Source organism: Monodelphis domestica, chromosome 3, assembly GCF_027887165.1.
Source record: "Monodelphis domestica isolate mMonDom1 chromosome 3, mMonDom1.pri, whole genome shotgun sequence".
In the NCBI taxonomy this organism is placed as follows: Eukaryota; Metazoa; Chordata; class Mammalia; order Didelphimorphia; family Didelphidae; genus Monodelphis; species Monodelphis domestica.
In genome coordinates, this window is record NC_077229.1 from 179,139,163 (window position 1) to 179,154,840 (window position 15,678).

The 15,678-nt window shown below is 34.7% G+C and overlaps 1 protein-coding gene across 1 annotated transcript in view; it reads right to left on the reverse strand.

The window, feature by feature from the left end:
- The window catches only part of CIBAR1 (CBY1 interacting BAR domain containing 1), a 43,788-nt gene that overhangs the window by 1,728 nt on the left and 26,382 nt on the right, over nt 1-15,678 (reverse strand). Inside the window, exons 7-8 of the mRNA XM_007488106.3 lie at nt 8,618-8,731; nt 5,118-5,237 (exon numbers count right to left, since the gene is read on the reverse strand). Coding sequence (XP_007488168.1) covers nt 5,118-5,237; nt 8,618-8,731 — 234 coding nt within the window. The remainder of the gene's footprint in view (nt 1-5,117; nt 5,238-8,617; nt 8,732-15,678) is intronic.

Genomic DNA, 15,678 nt, shown 5'->3' on the forward strand with positions numbered 1-15,678 from the left:
ATCTTGAACATTGTGCTTGTTAGGTTACATGCAATTAAATTACTAATAAAGGTTCAAACTTTTGGTGATATTTTTAAATACAAACTTGACAATCATCAGGAAATATAAACCTTGAAATTCAAAAGAAAAAGATTGAATCAAGTCATATTTTTCATCACCAAAAAATACAAATGAACACAGGTTAATTATACTGTTAATTAAGTTTTATATTTTCTTACACTTAAAAGCATTTTTATTTTTTGGCACTGGACCTTTGATTTAGTTGGTCTGGTTAATCCCCATGGAAACTCCCTACCCAGAGACAGTTTGGTATATAAAGTAACCACTAGCTTGCCTGCCCTCTAAATCTAAAATGCTTTTCAATTAACTTGTATATGTTTTATTTGCATATAGTAGGCACTTAAAAATGTTTACTGACAACTTAAGATGGTTGTCTAGGGTTCTAAGTTTAAGAGGATAAGCATTCACTTTGACCCCATTTCTTCTTCTCATTGAGACTGTCCCTCTACCATGTCACAATGGTTCTCAAAACCACGTTTTAGAAATATTTAATGTTTATTAAGGTGTAAGATATTTTTCTAGGATAGAGAACACAAAGAGGCCCCCATTTTAACAGCCAGCCAGCTGTCTTCAGATTTTCTATATCTGGAGATAAATTTCAACAAACTTACTATGTGCTACGCACTGGGGATGCAGACATAAATGTGAATAATTATCTGATCTTCAGGGTGAGTAGATGATTGTTCCTTTAATATGAGTAAAGATCTGAGGTATTTTAACAAAGTACTAGTCTTGGAGTCAGAAAGACACAATTCAAAAGCCCAGTCATTTATACACATTAGTTTTGTGATGATGGGTCAGTCACTTAACCTTTCACCAAGCCCATATAGCTTTATTTTTCCTTTTTACGGTTAATTTAAAAAAATTAACGTGGATTTATTTCCTCTCACTCTTCTCCCATTTCAACTGGGAGAAAAGGAAAAACAAACCTTTGTAACAAAAGCTGGGCAACTTGCCTAAGATTATAAATTCTCTACCTGACACAGGTCTATTAAATAAAACCAGCCAGTATAATTGGGGAAGAAACTGGAGAGGCACCTTAAATTCTACTGCAAATTTTGGGGATGATTAATTTCTGCCATACCAATTTATTTCTCACTCTACTGCAGACCAGAATCTCTTTAGAAAAGACTCCCAAGCTCATCCATCTTAAGAGTCTGGGAATTCACTTTTTTTTTTTTGTGCATTTTGGTAGTCATGCATTTTATTAAAATGCCGAAGTATAGTACAAACATTTATATGTACATAAAGCAATTTATCATTTATATGTTTCACATTAAATTACATTTTTATATTAAAAACTGAGAAGGGATTCATAAGCTTCATTAGGTTATCAAAGGAGTCGTCCACAACACTAAAAAAGTTACAGTTAGTTCTTTTCAGTGGAAAACATACTCTTTGCTCCCTAATGTAGACCATACCTTTCTTTTACATGTTAAAAATACTGATGCTTAAAAAAAAATAACTGGGATTTCTCAATGAGTCACAAAGAAATAAAGTAAAATAAAATATTGGCAATGCCTGATAATGTACCAGCGAATTCACCATACTTTATTCTGAGTATTGAAGTATGTTTTTCACACTGTTATTCCTCTGAAGTTAAAAGGGATTTAATGTCTTTCAGTGTTGTTTTCCTTTACGTTATCATGTATGCTGTATAAACCATTTTCTTGGTTCTGTTTACTTAGCTTTGAATCTGTTCATAGTTCTTCACAAACTTCTGAGCTCTTCCTAGCTAGCCATCATTTCTTATGATACATTCATACTCTATTACACTCATATGAACTATTTGTTCAGTGACACGATGAACTACAGATGAACTTGTGAATATCCACTTTGTTTCTTTTTTTTTTTTGCAACAAAAGTGCTGCTATAATTCAAATAGGGGTTTGTGTTTTTTTTTTTTTTGGTCTAAAGCCAGTCCTTTACTAGCCTCTCTCTTAATAACTAAAATTTTTTGATACTAAGCAATTTGTGTGTACTATTCTCATTTCTGTGACTATCATTTACTGACCTTCAGATGACTTGACTTTCTTGGTGAGTTTGGTAGTTGCCTCATGGTTATTCTCATTCCTTGCCATCATCTTTGGAAACTTCATTATTGCTATGAATAACTTACCTAATAACCTGATCTCAATTTCAACAAATACCATTTCCACCTCACTTACCTCAGGGTTCACGATCTCCTGGAATTGTACTCTTTGCAGTTACACTTTGATCATGACCACATAATCCTTTAACTCTTCACCTCTTAATCAATTTTCAATTTTATAGCTTCATTTTCTATTTTCTCACTCTTTTCCCCTCTTGCCTTTTTATCTAGCCTAACCTGCCACTTCATGGTTTTACCAACACAAATAAATGTAACTATACTAAGTGATCCAAAAAGGGAGAGAGACCACTTCCAGTTTTGCATAGTTTTGTTCCTGATAACTAATGGCCTAGTTCTATCCCCTCCCCCAGCTATTGAGTATCTACACCAAGAATCTGCTCTAAACCTCTTTCCTTCCCCACAAAATACCCAAAACATATAAAGATTGGCTATCTTATGCTTCTCTATGTCTGACTCCTGTTTTCCTCAAACTTAGCATTTTCATCTCTCATCACATTAGAGGTGCTAAAAGGCAAATCACTCACTTGATCCTATTTATTACTACCTCTTCCATAATTTTTCTGTACGTAGTAATGATTTCTTACTTATTGTCTTCTACTCCATAGCTTCTTCCTATATGCTTTATATACATGTTCATATTTCCCCTAGTCCTCCTGACAACCTTTCCTTTAGATTTATATTTAGCTACTGTCCTATTTCTCTCCCTTCATTGCTAAACGTTTCCTGTCCTATTTTCTTACTACTGTTTTCTTGTAATTAGGTTCTACTCCTCTCTTGCAACTGCCCTAATCATCTTTTAGTTACTAAAACCTGAATGATCATTTTCCATTCCTCACCCTTAACCAATGCTATTTTTGACTAAATTGACTATACTGGATATTCATTTTTCATGGGTATCTCAAATCACTATGTCCAAAAAAGAAGTCATCTTATTAAAAATCCTTGCCCCTTACACAGATCTTCTGTCAGTGGAACCATGTTCTTCCAGTCTCTAAATTCATAACCGGATGTTACTCTTAACTCATTCATTCTCATTCTACATTCCATATGTCTCATCAGTTGCCAAATCTTGCCATTTCTACTTCCAAAACCTCTTGGTATCTACCTCTAAACTACTCACAGTCACCACTTCTCAGTTCAGACTCTCATCATTTGCCTAGACTAATCACAATGACATTCTAGATAATATATCTCAGGGCAGTTAAGAAGCTCAGGGGCTAAAGAGCCAAACTTGGAGGCCCTGGGTTCAAATTTGACTTCAAACACTTTCTAGGTATGTGATCCTGGGCAAGTGATTTAACCCTAGATGCCTAGCCTGTACTGCTCTTCTGAATAGGGACTAATCAATTCTAAGACGGAAGAATTTAAAATTATCCCTTCCACTCCAGAATTCAGCTTACTAAAGTGATTTTCCTTAGTTGTAGGTGTGATCATTACATTCCTACTCAAACTGATTCTCTATTCTTCCTAGGATAAACTGAAAACTGGCTTTTAAAGCTGTGGTCCCAACCTACCTTTCTGGTTGCCTTATACATCAATTCTCCTACCCATTCTATTAGTCCAGCCAAACTGGCTGGTATTCCTCACAAAACTCAACCTTCCATTTCCTGACACCTTTTCATTGTTCTCTGGATCTAGAGTATACTCACACTCTTTGCTTCAACAGAATCCTTTCTTTCAAGGTTTAACTCAAGCTCTACCTTCTACATTGTCTTTCCTGATTCTCAATTGGTAGTTCATTTTCTTCTATCTTGCATTTCTTTTGTATTCTATATAGACTTTGTGTATATGTATTTTTTGTTTGTTTTTGTGTCTCCAGCACCTAGTGCATTTCTGGGCATACAGCAAGTGTAAAGCTTAAATAAATGCTTGTTGATTATTTTCTCTCTTGGTTTCAGAGATAGCAGACATCTCCATTTCTAACTGATCTTTTTCTGTCTCCTTTGCCGATTCATCCTCTTCCTAGTTCCTTAATATAAATGTTTTACAAGGATCTGTCCTGGACCCTCTTTCCCTGTCTTTGTGTAGACTCATAATCTCATTTACTCTATCATCCCAATGAAAGTAAACTCCCAAAACTTATGAGCTCCAGGCACATATAAGTGTAAATTCAGAGTTGATAAGGATTTTAGATGTCACTTGGCGCAAACTCCTCTGACTCCCACTTTACAGATGACAAAACTGAAGCACTGGGAGGTAAAAGTGGCTCCCCATAGTCTAATGACAGCTAAGATTTGAATGCAATGACCTTTGACCTCAAATCTAGCACTCTTTCCACTGTACTAGTCTACAACTAGAGATATCTAAAGGAATACTACTTGAATGTTTATTATCACTCTAAACTATATGCCAAACTGAGATATTCTTTTTCTCTGCAAGTTTCTCCTTCACTGTTTCTATCTTAGTACTACTATTCAACCAGTCTTTCATAGTCAATATCTTGGCATTAAATTTTCTTATTCTATATCTGCTAGCATATCTTGTTGATTCCAAACACCCTATCATAGACTTCTTTATTTCTACTACTTCTACCTTAGTCAACTTGGACCTGATGACTCAGTAGTAAACTTTTCCTATCAGAGAGGTCCAATATCGAGAATAAATTTTAGTTGGACAATCCAATTCTGTTTGTGTCTAGTATTAGTTATTTGTTGTCCTACATGGACACATCCAGTATTAGTACATGCAAAGGAAGATCCACAATTCTCTAACCAACCAGACTTTGAATAATGAAATTATCAGTTCTCATAAAGGCATTTTAATTTCGTTTAATCAGTGAAGAAATGGAAGCTGAGAGGTAAAGTGATTTGTCTAAGGTCATGCTGGCCTTATGATACATCTTCAATAAAGGATTAAGAATCAGGTTTATGATAATCTAGTATTTTAAGGTTGCTAAGGACCCTTTATATCTAAAAATCTTACTGATTCTCTGGTTTTAGCTTACCTGTCCTGATCCGGATATACACTTGATAGAAATAGATTTCTGAAGAGGAGATTTTGAATTTGCTCGAACAATATCTAAACGAGTTGAATAGTCAGGTGGATAGAGAGAGCTCCGAAAAATCTGTTACAATGATAAAAATGTTATGCATGGAGATGAAAATAAAATGTCAAATAATATTCTTAGTTAAGGAACTTGTATGTATTAAAAAATAATAATCTTTTATTTTATTCCAGTAACAAATTTACATGTAAGTTTTCTAAGTCTACAAAATTCATGTTATCTCCTCTGTTCCAGAGTTGACAAGCAATTACACTGGGTTATACATTGAATAATGTATTTAAAAAAACAACTACCAATCTATTAGATTAGGACTTCATTTGGGAAAGATTAAGGTTGAGAAGTTATGCTCAAAGATTAGAATTATAAACTATACAAACAGTTGTTAACATTTACTGAGTACTTACTATACACGAGAAATAAACTAGGCTCTTTAAGGAATGAAAATTTGGGCAACATGAAACTCTCAGCAAGGGAAATGAGTACAGAAATAACATGGACTCATCCAACAAATAATTAAATCTTACATTTAAGAGGGCATCCCTTTAAGCCTAAAAGATATAAGATACTAAAAGGAAACTGCCTTAAGCAACAAAAAAATAAGTGGTAGTATTCATTATCTGAAAGTCGGCTGAAAATAAAACAAAGGTTCAGGAAATGTTTATTCATAGATAAGTAGCTCCTCACCCATGAATTAAGGGAGTTTTGTGATGTCTAAACACTGAATGGTTGATGGGGAAGGACAACCCTGTGTTAAGGGTAAAACTTATGGTTGGACTGAATATATTTTTAGTTGGTCGCCAGGGATTTGAATTCTAAATCACAATGAAATACTCAAGTCAGAATGGAATTTTATGGTGGTTTATTTACAATAGAGTGAAGTTATTAAGGAAGAAAGAAAGGGAGAAAGAGAGAGAGATACCAGGCAGGAGTTCAGAGGCCCCACCCAAGGGGCCTCTTCCAAGATGAGGGGCCTCCAGAAAAGCCAAGGAAAGGGAAGTAAGCCTTGCACTCACCATGTGACAGTCTAAGGGAAGCAGTCTGTGGTCGAATACTCTTCTCTTCCTTCAGTCAAGTTCCACTACCAAATCCCTCTCACAGGAAGTGACACAAAATATAAAAGCAGTTCTTTATGTCACTTCCTGTGTCTCACATGTACCAATGGTGGCTTAAACTTGGCTTTTGGACAGCCCAGGGGGTCAGCCAATTGTTTCTGATTTGTCATTTGCTAACACATGCAGGTCATAGACCTTCCTCCCCCCCCAAACTTAATCCTTAATTCCTGGTTGCTAAAAATTCTAAAGACTAAGCAGGGTGGAGTAAATCTAAAATTCACACCTGCTTTTCAACAGTGTCACTTTTTAATATAACCGTCAATTGGACTGATCTTTTGCTAATTTCACTAAATGACACTGGAAATATTGTAGGAACTTCATACCTTTTGGCACAAAACCTATTTTAGATGAATAAAAGAAGAAATAACTGATGGAAAGCTACGACTCAAAATTACAAATACATTAATCTACTAAAGTCATACTGAAAACTAAGCTCCCTCATAATTAAAATATTTATAGGAATTTTAACTTAGAAGGAACAGAGACTAGCTTAAAAAACCAACAACTTTGTAATATAGTCATATACAACCAGATGTGCACCTTTGCATAACTTTGTATAACTTTGTTCTAGCCCTGTTTTGATTTTACTTTCCTGTTCAGCTATAGTTACCTGTAGTCCAAAACGGTGTAGGAAGGGGAGGCCCAAAGTCAGCTTCTCATAGATAATCAGATTATTTATAAAACATTTTAGTGTAATCCTCAAAGTTCTGTCAGGTATTCAGAGATATTTTTCTCCTTTACCCCCATACTGTACCTTTAATTCTATAATTTAAATCAAGAGAATGTTCTGCAATTTAGTCTGGGGCACTGAGAGATGATATGACATTGGATATGTTTGCCAGTATATGTCAGAGTTAAGACTTGGACCCTTGTCTTTATTTGAAAACCTATCCTCTTATCCACAATACCATGATTTTTAAGGTGCTCTTAGCAGAAAATTCTAAGCACATGTATAACCATCCAAAAGTTTGGGTTACATCAGTAAAAGATTTTAACATTAAAACATTTCTATGAGAAACTAGTAAAAAAAAAGGCAATCAGAGGCAGCTGGGTGGCTCAGTGGACTGAGAGCCAGACCTAGAGATGGGAGGTCCTAGGTTCAAATCTGGCCTCAAACACTTTCTGGTTGTGTGACTCTGGGCGAGTCACTTAACCCCCATTGCCTAGCCCATACCACTTTTTTTGGAATCAATATACAGTATTGATTCTAAGACGGAAGGTAAGATTGAAAAAAAAATTTTTTTTTAATTAAAAAAGAAAATAATAGTTTACTATCCAGGATAATGGTTAGATATTGAAAGTAGTATATTTGAAACAGACCCAATAAGGATAAAAGGACGCACATATTTTAGCTTAGAAGAAACAATTTTTTTTCCCTTTGCCAGTTGATAGCTTATTTTTAGTGGAAATTTAATTGCCATGTACTGCTAGCCAACTAATCAGGATTTATAAATATTCAAAAGAGACATCTCTAAAATGCCTAATTTTTGCAATCCTTCAAAAATGGAAGATAGCATAGTGAAGTGGAAAGGGTGCTAGATGTGTAGTTAGAACATCTGTGTTCAAATCTTAGTTCAATAATTGGATTTTCAGCAAGTAATGACCTCTCAGAGCCTCAGTTTCCTCATCTATAATGAGGGAATATGGCTAACGACCTCAGATCCAGCTCAACCTATGAACAATAATTTCACTAAGCTCCTTCCTTACCATAGTAGAATGGCCAATCACCACACTGCTTGACGGCCAGCTTTTTGTAATTAATCCTTCTGAATTTACCTATACTAGTCCTGAGATGAGGGGCATTTCTATCACTAGATCTGTGAGAACTCACTTTTATACCAAAGTGAAGAATGGAGGTGGAGGATTTTCACATTTATTTTCCTACATAATAATAGAGTCCTATCTATAATAGTTTCATTTATTAATAATTATAGGATCACTGTTAAATTTCAACCTAAATAACCATCTATAATTTGAAAAGCAAAAGTGATAAGGCATTTATCCTGTTTTTTACTCTATTCACATTTCAAAGGCATAAGTTGAAGGTCAATTTAACAAAATTTTCAGTGCAGTAGGGTAAAATAAAGAGATAAACAAAACATCTGATACTGAAGATGTTTAAATCTAGTGAAGAAGCCATGTAAAATTAGTATAACAAAGTATGTGTAGTTCACAAGAAGTCTGTAATTTGAGAATCCAAAGGAAAGGGATGCAATGATGTACAAATTACTGTTACTATCACCATGTTCTAGTTTAAGACATTATAATCCTGAAAATTTACCCAGTATACCTTCAGATTAATGAGAGGAAGAGGTTTATTATTCCTACCTCTAGATCTTCTTCTTCATCAATCTTCTGTATATTTTGGTAGGCAGCAGTGTAGACTTCTAAAGCTTTACCATGGAACAGCATTTCAATAGTTATAAATTCTGAAAATATATTCTAAAAAGAGAAGTGGAATTTTATTTAATCATGTTAATCTATAATAATTAAAAATACATTTTTGTTTTTCAAACATTCTGTGAAATGCTGAATTGTTTATCTGGAACATGTTGGGAAACTGAGAAGATGTAATGTCAACTTTTAAGTAAGTATAGTCGTATGGGGACTTTTTTTTTTAAACCCGTACCTTCTGTTTTATAGTGGATACTATGTATTGGTTCCAAGGCAGAAGAGTGGTAAGGGCTAGGCAATGGGGGTTAAGAGACTTGCCCAGGGTCACACAGCCAGGAAGTAGGTCTGAGGCCACATCTGAACCCAGGACCTCCTGTCTCCAGGCCTGGCTCTCTATCTACTGAGCCACCTTGCTGCCCCTAGGGAACTTTCCAAGTAATACCTCCACTTGCCATTCAGTTTCTCTTTTAGTTTTGGTTTGCACTTCCACCTGACAATGTTTTCAGTTGTCAATGAGAACATGAGTTAGATAAAGATGCATCATACTAGCCTATGTACTCTGTCCTATCCCATATTTACAGGGCAAGGATTATTTTATTTGTTTCATTGTATCCCAAGCATTTAGAACAGTGATTGACACATAATAGTAGGCCTTTAAAAATTATTGCTGATATATGAACTTATCTCATCTAGAATAATGAAATAAAAATGCCTATAGTACCACTTCCCAAAACAACTGTTAAGTTCAAATACGACAATCTAAATTCCCAAGTTTAACATTTAAAGCCTTTCACAATTTCGCCTCTTAACTTTTCAACTTTACTGACCACTACTCTTCTTCAAACCTTTCAAATTGGCCTACCTTCTATTCCAGAAACCCAGTATTCATTCCATCTCCTGCTTTTCACTGTCATTGTACTGACTGTGCTTCATGCCTGGGCCTGGAGTCAGCATTACCCAAATTCAAAACCAATCTCAGGTAAAGAAGTTTGTTAGTAGGCAATAAAGCACCCCTTAAGATTTTTGAGTAAAGGAGTAATGTGGCCATGTATGCATGAAGGCTTTGTGTTCAGCAAAATGGTTACATTGAGATTGGAAAAATAGTCGTTTCATTCCAGGAAAGTTTCATTCTGCATTAGTGCAGACTTCAGTTAATACAATGAGAATTTAAATAGGGTAGAAGAGACTATATGCATGGGGAGAATGAACAGTTATATTGAAATAAGAGAATATCTTCCAGATTTTCAAGTACTGGCTTACTGACCTACTGGAGGAGGAAGTTGGAAGGATTATAGAGGAAGGAACTACTTTTGCTACATTGATGACTTGATAGTTCACATATGACTTTTTTCTCTCTATCCCTGATTTTCTGAGTTTCAATATTTAATATAATCATTGTCATAAAGAAAGCCTATTTAAACTCATTAGAGATAATTACATTATCAACTTGTTCAACTACAGAGCTAAAAAACTAAAGAGGGAAAACACTGGCCTGGACTATTTTAGAAGAGAATTTAAATGTTTATCTGCAATAGGGCCTCTTTACTAATTTACTGATGAGAAGTTAATTTTGGTTTATTGAAATCTCTTGGCTAAAAATATTTAAACATTTAACATTAAGATTTCACTTATTGAAAACCTAACATTACATGTTTGTCCCCAGTTTGTTAAAGTTTTCTATATAATTAGCAAAAATGTCAGACGTTCTCAATTATATAGAGAACCGAGTCAAATTTATAAGAATACAAGTCATTCCCCAATTGATAAATGGTCAATAGATCTGAAAAGGCAGTTTTCAGAGGAAGAAATCAAAACAATTTATAGTCATTTGAAAAAATGTTCTAAATCATTACTGATTTAGAGAATGAAATTAAAACAACTCTGAGGCACCACATCTCACACCTATCAGATTAGATAATATGACAGAAAAGGAAAACGATAGCTGTTGGAGGGAATATAGGATACTTGGGACATTAATACTCTGTTGGTGGAGTTGTGAACTTATCCAGCTCTTATGGAGAACAATTTCAAATTATGTCCAAAGGACTATAAAACTATATTCTCCTTGAATCCAGCAATACCACTACTAGTTATATATTCCAAGGAATATTTTTTAAAGGGGAGGAGAGATTTATACAAGAAATATAACAGCTCCTTTTGTAGTGACAAAGAACTGGATATTAGGGGTATATTCATCAGTTGGGGAGTGACTGAATAAATCATGGTATATAATTGTGATGGAATACCATTATACTCTAAGAAATGAACAGGATGGTTTCAGAAAAACCTAGGAAGACTTACAAGAACTGATGAATAGTGGAGTAGAACCAAGAGAACATTGTACACAGTAATAATACTATTGTAAGATGACCAACTATGAAAGACTGAGCTATTCTCAGCTATACAATGATACAAGACAATTCTGAAGGACTTTATGATGAAAAAAAATGCACTCCCAAGAAAAAACTGATGGAATCTGAAAGCAGACAGAAGAATACTATTTTTCACTTTATTGGGTTTTGGTTTTATATAAAAGTATTCTCTCATAAAATGACCAATGTGAAAATGTTTTGCATGATCATACTTCTATAGCCCAAATCAGGTTGTTTGCCATCTTGGGGAGGTGGGAAGGAAGGGAAGGAGGGAGACAATTTGGATTTTAAAGTTTTGTAAAACATGTTGAAAGTTGTTATTGCATGTAATTGTGAAAGGAAAAAAAATGTCAGGCAGTCCATAAACATCAGATATTACTCTATATTATGATTTAACTTTTTATGATTATAACTGTAAGGTATGAGTTAATGTAGCTTACCTGTCACTTACATTTACTTTGATACTTTCACACATCAGAAATACTGATTCTAAATGTTGCAAGAGTCAAAAAATACTTTACAATGTATATTATCCTGACAATAACATCATACATTGGTGGTAGTCATATTGCCATGAATAAAACTGTAGTGATTTGAAATCCTGCTGTCTTATTGGCAAACTAAAAATTGGATAGTCAGCAACAATGTAAGACAACTACTCATAATATTTTACTTGATGCGAACCAAATAATAACTGAGACAGTGCAAATGTTTGCACCGAATACTCCTACAAATGAATACGTATGCCTATGAATATTTTAGTAGTATACCATTTTAGTAGCTGCTTCATTTTAAATATGCCTTATCAAAATTAAAAACTGACCCCCCTTTTCCTGCAATCTACCATTTATCAATAGTGATGAATGTAAAGGGTATAATGCTGTTGACTGGCTCTAACATTTCAATGCCTAAATTCAAAATCTAGCCACAGCTTGCATTCCTACCAAACCAATCTAGCTTTCTCCATTCAGTATTACATAGAAAGTCAAATGTCAGTCAGAAACAAAACCCAGGTGTCTTATTATTGAATCAAAGGATCCTATTTTTCTGGCATTCTTACACTTTAATCCGTTCCCTTCATGCACTATTTAATGTAGTGACACTGACCTTGCTGAACCTTACATATGACATCCCATGCCTGGAATTCTCTTCTAACTTCTCTTTATCTCCTATATTCACTGGCATCCTTCAAATCTCAGTTAAAAGCCCACCTGCTAGTGTTTTCCCTTTGTGATTATCTTCAGTTTTCCTGGATGTATTGTGTTTCTGTGTGGTTATTTCCATGTTGTTTTCTCTGTTCGATTGGGAGCTCCTTGAAGGCAGAGACTGTCTTTTGCCTTTCTTTGTATGCCTAGTACTTAACACCATTTTTGAAACATGGGAGGCATTTAATAAAAAGGCTTCTTGATTTATCAGTTGGAAGGCACTTTAAAGGCATAGGGAGGGGGCAGCTGGGTAGCTCAGTGGATTGAGAGCCAGGCCTAGAGATGGGAGGTCCTAGGTTCAAATCTGGCCTCAGATACTTCCTATCTGTGTGACCCTGGGCAAGTCACTTAACCCCCATTGCCTAGCCCATACCACTCTTTTGCCTTGGAACCAACACACAGTCTTGATTCCAAGACAGAAGGTAAGGGTTAAAAAAAAAAAAGAAAGAAAAGGCATAGGAGATACCCAATTTTCAGCCCTATCCATTCACTGCTTCAAACTCCCTTAAAACATTACTGTCAAATGGTTGGCAAGCCTTTATTTGAATATATATAGTGACAAGGACATAATACAAAAAAAGAACACATTCCATTTTTAGGTAAGCTGAAATCTGCCACCCAGTAACTTTTAAACCATTGGTCCTAGTTTTGTCTTTTTCCACAAAAGAATGCTTAATTGATCTCCCAGGAGACAACTCCTCATATGCTTGAAAACTACTATTATATATCTCTTCTCTCTCTCCCCCTACCCATAATAAACTCTCTCCAGGTTAAGTAGGTACTTCAATAGATCTTCGAACATGATTCTGAGCCCCTTTATTATCCTAATTGTTCTCGAAGGACACAGAACTCTTAATTTATTACTAAGTATGGCTCCTGAAACCAAATAAGACTCCAGAGGTAGCTTACCTAACAAAGAGTATGATTCTCCTAGTTCTGAACACTTCTATGAACACATTCAAAGATTGGAACATTCAAAGTAGTTTAATTCACAAGCTGCTTCTTCATCAAACTGTTTTCTGAGACCCCTTTTCTATGCTCACCTTAAGTGCACAGATAGTACATCAAAGAACCAGAGTGAAGACATCAGATAGAGGAAATAACTAACATACTAGAATACTTCTCGTCATCATAGGAAGCTACCAAGCTAGGTCTTTGCCCCTTCCACTCTTCCACTAATGCCTCAAACATCTGTTCCTACTGTGTGGGATGAAATTGTGCATTATTCCCCAATATACATTGATTAGTATTAGTAATCATAGACTAGCAACTTCCTATACAAAAATAGTGGCTAGGTGCCCTCCACTAGGAGATATCAATCTCTCCTTTTGAAGAGTAGAAGAAACTCCCCTCCCCAAGCAGATTATCTATCTATCTATCTATCTATCTATCTATCTATCTATCTATCTATCTATCTATCTATCTATCTATCTATCTATCTATCTATCTATCTATCGGCTTTTGATAGTCTTCTCAAATGTAGCTAAAAAGCTCCCCCTCATCTTTTTTTATTCCTGTGGGAAGATTAGGAGTAACCTAATTCCTATGAGAGAAATCCCAAAACTTACAAGTTATAATCACATGTCCTAAGCGATGCTTAACTTGAAAAATGTTTCAAAGAGTGTTTCAGTCTGAATTGTTGCAATCTGATAAATCCTTGGACAGGCCTAAAAACCTGACTCAACGAAAAATTGCAAACTTAAGGAATATTCCTATATGCTTGGAAATGTTAGAAGACACTCAGAAGCATTGGGAAAGATTAAGGAGGATAGAAGAAGTAGGGTAGAATAAGATATAGATGATGGGAGAGTGGAGATAGTATTATGTTGGATCCCTATAAAATCTGATACTTCAGACTGTGGAGTCTCTCTGTCTCTGTCTCCCTGCTCTCCTTCTACCCCACTTGTGAGGATACTGCCTATGTCCAAGCAGTGTTCCCTTACTCTATTCCCCCCCCCCCCCATCTCTGAATAAAGCCATGTGAACTCTGCCAGCATCAATTCTCCTATCTGCTCATTAGAGTGATTGATGGGGGAATGAACCCCCCTCCCCCATTCCACTCCACACACTACTAACATGGTTGTTCTCTTTCATTTCACTAAATATCTCTTATTACTCCCTTGAACATAACAAATGTTACTTACCCCTCCTCACCTCTAAATAAGGAGACCAATATTTTTGTCTCCAGCTTCTGGAATAGTTATACTAAGGCACTTGTGGCACTTACTATCTTCCCATATGTAGCCTGGGGAAATCCATAAGAAGAATCTATTTAGTTAAATCTTGGAGATTTTTCGAAAAGCTTCAAATGACAGGTTGGAGACCCTAGACCTTGGCTAATGTCACTGCTTAATTTAAAATTTAAATATAATTTTAACTTTTTTTTTTTACAGTTGATATATGAAATTAGTCACTTGTATACAATATATCTAAAATTTAGTACATCCATATGTAGGGAAACATAGGCTCCCAAATGTAAACATTTTGCTATTGCATAAAATAAGAGGGCTTGGAGGTTGAGGAAGATAATCTCTTTTCCTTAATCTCCAAAAGAGGATTAAAAAGTAAAAAATTATTTTCAAATTCTGTTATATTAAATAATAAAATCTTCAGCAGCATTGCACACTGTTAAGATATAAAAATATACAAAATAGGATACACAACTAAGTAGTCCAAAAATACTTTCAAAAATGTAATACAACTTAGTTTTATTACTGGAAATACTTCTGTTTTCCTGAGATGTCATTTATGTGTACAATTAAAATTTGGAGGATAGTTTTAATTGAAGATTCTAAATGTAAAAAGTGTCAAGGAACACTAGATTTATAATTTTGCTCTACAATTAGAGTATGTGAGGGAATAAAGTTAATTATTCATTTAATTGAGTATTTCCACATTAATGTAAATTAACTGCTAAAGGTTATACAAGTGTTATACACAAGGTATATAATAAGTTATTTATGAGTAATGACTATTTTCACAAACAAAAATTAGTCTCATTTTATGGTCACACTTCATATGTACTTCAATACTGCTGATTTAATGGATTATATAAAATATAATTTGGAGAACTACTTAATTATATACTTAAATTGTTAAATGTTGGAATGTGACTTATATTGCCAACATTTGTAAAGGCATATAAACTCAAATAATCTATTCAACACAAAGTGCAAAGTTTTGGCTCACTCTGTATGCATGGTGGGAAATTCATTACATTCCTAGCACTATGTTAAAATTCTAATACATTTCCTTAAAACATGATAGCATCAATGAGTCTGAATCTCATCATCTTTTCATAAAGGACATGGACAGAATTTTCTTCATATTCATTCATTCTTATTTTTCTTATTAATCTCCCAAGCTTAAAGGTGAGAAACCATTAGTAGTAGGTCAATTCTCACAGTATATGTTCTAA